This window comes from Opisthorchis viverrini (assembly GCF_000715545.1).
Source record: "Opisthorchis viverrini unplaced genomic scaffold opera_v5_262, whole genome shotgun sequence".
Lineage (NCBI taxonomy): Eukaryota > Metazoa > Platyhelminthes > Trematoda > Opisthorchiida > Opisthorchiidae > Opisthorchis > Opisthorchis viverrini.
In genome coordinates, this window is record NW_008751916.1 from 47805 (window position 1) to 49301 (window position 1497).

Consider the following 1497-nt stretch of genomic DNA (forward strand, 5'->3'; position numbering starts at 1 on the left):
ATGGCATCTTCCGAATGTCGCCTGCGCGTAGAGGCCACGTCTCTGATCCATAAAGCAGTCTGGATCGCACCACAGCAGTGTAGACTTCCCTTGACAGGCAAGCTCACGTCACGTCGGTGTAGACCATCCGGGCCAGGTGCCTTGATGCCCTTCAAGATTAAAATCTCACGCTGGATTTCACTTGCTGATGGTGGGTTGGTGCCACCACTCCATTCTGATCCGCTTGGTTCTTCTAGCGGTTGTTGGAGGATACCAGGCGAACTGTTCTTGGAAATTCTCAGCCCATCGTTGAAGATGGCGACTGAGGGAGTGAACTGCTGTCCCGTCTTTTTCGCATATTGTTTAACTGACATCTGCCTTCTTTTGACCCGTTGATCAAATCAGTTGAAACAGGGCGCAGCTGTCTCCTGCAGCGAAAGCTTTCTCCATCTCCTGGGCCTTCGAACTTCCACCCGGTTCTCTGTCATTCTTTAAGCCCCTGATTACCCGGTGTTCGAGGGATCTGTGTGCGCCACCATAGTCGCTAGTTGCTAGTATGGCCTTTCTTGTAGCAATAAGATCTGATCTCGAAGATTCCACTGTTTAATGAGTCGAGTCAGATAGGCTGGAGACAGTTTTCAAGGATGAGAGCGTTACTTCTTTAACTCGCTTCCATGCAATATTAGTCGTCCATATGACTGTACATTTCCAGTAGCTTTCTCATCTGGTTAGCTGAATACTCTTTAGCTACTGAAACTTGTCGAAGCTGATGAACGGAACCACTCTCTTTCGACACGCGTAGTGCTGGCGGAAAGCCAATTGCTGAGCAAGTCCACAGGATGCCGTGTACCACAGAAGGAACGACAACCCTTAATTGAGGATCTCCACCGGCAACTGATAGCCATATGTTTCAAATAAGTTCACGACTGTCTTGTGGTAGGTGGCCTTCAAGTAACTATGTGTGAGTGTTTGTGTTGGAAGTTCGTACTGGCCAGGAACAGACGATGATCTGCACACAACTGAAGAAGCCACTTCCCATTATCTGTAAGGTCAGCATTGACTCCAAATCGCCCACCTAACTGTACTTCCTCCGGACTTAGTCTCCCAACTTGGACATTCATATTACCCGCCAGGATTACTATATCCGTCCTTCTTGCCGACCAGACTAGTCGTGATAGATATTGATAAAACTCGTCCTTCTCAGTCCCAGAAGTGCTATCTGTCGGGGCGTATGCTGACACGACAAACACCGGATGCCAAATCGACCTGCGTTAATATTAATTGAGCCAGACAACTGCACAGCGCCAAGGTGACTGTTTAATGGGATCCAGTCCAGTAAGGCGCTTTCAGGCCCTGCTGCGGCGAGCTAAAAGCTCAGACATTGTGGTGGTTGCCGGAGATATGAATGCGCAAGTGGGCAGGCTTAGTGCATCTGAGACTCAATTGGGAGGTCGACATGGACTGGACTCGGTACGTACGGACAATGGGGAACGATTGCTTCAGCTGTGTGCTGATCGC

General features: G+C 49.4%; 1 protein-coding gene across 1 annotated transcript in view; it reads right to left on the reverse strand.

The window, feature by feature from the left end:
- Nucleotides 1-1144: 1144 nt before the first annotated feature.
- The window catches only part of T265_09153 (hypothetical protein), a gene marked incomplete at both ends in the record, with an annotated part of 9212 nt that continues 8859 nt past the window's right edge, over nt 1145-1497 (reverse strand). Inside the window, one exon of the mRNA XM_009175159.1 lies at nt 1145-1335. Coding sequence (XP_009173423.1) covers nt 1145-1335 — 191 coding nt within the window. The remainder of the gene's footprint in view (nt 1336-1497) is intronic.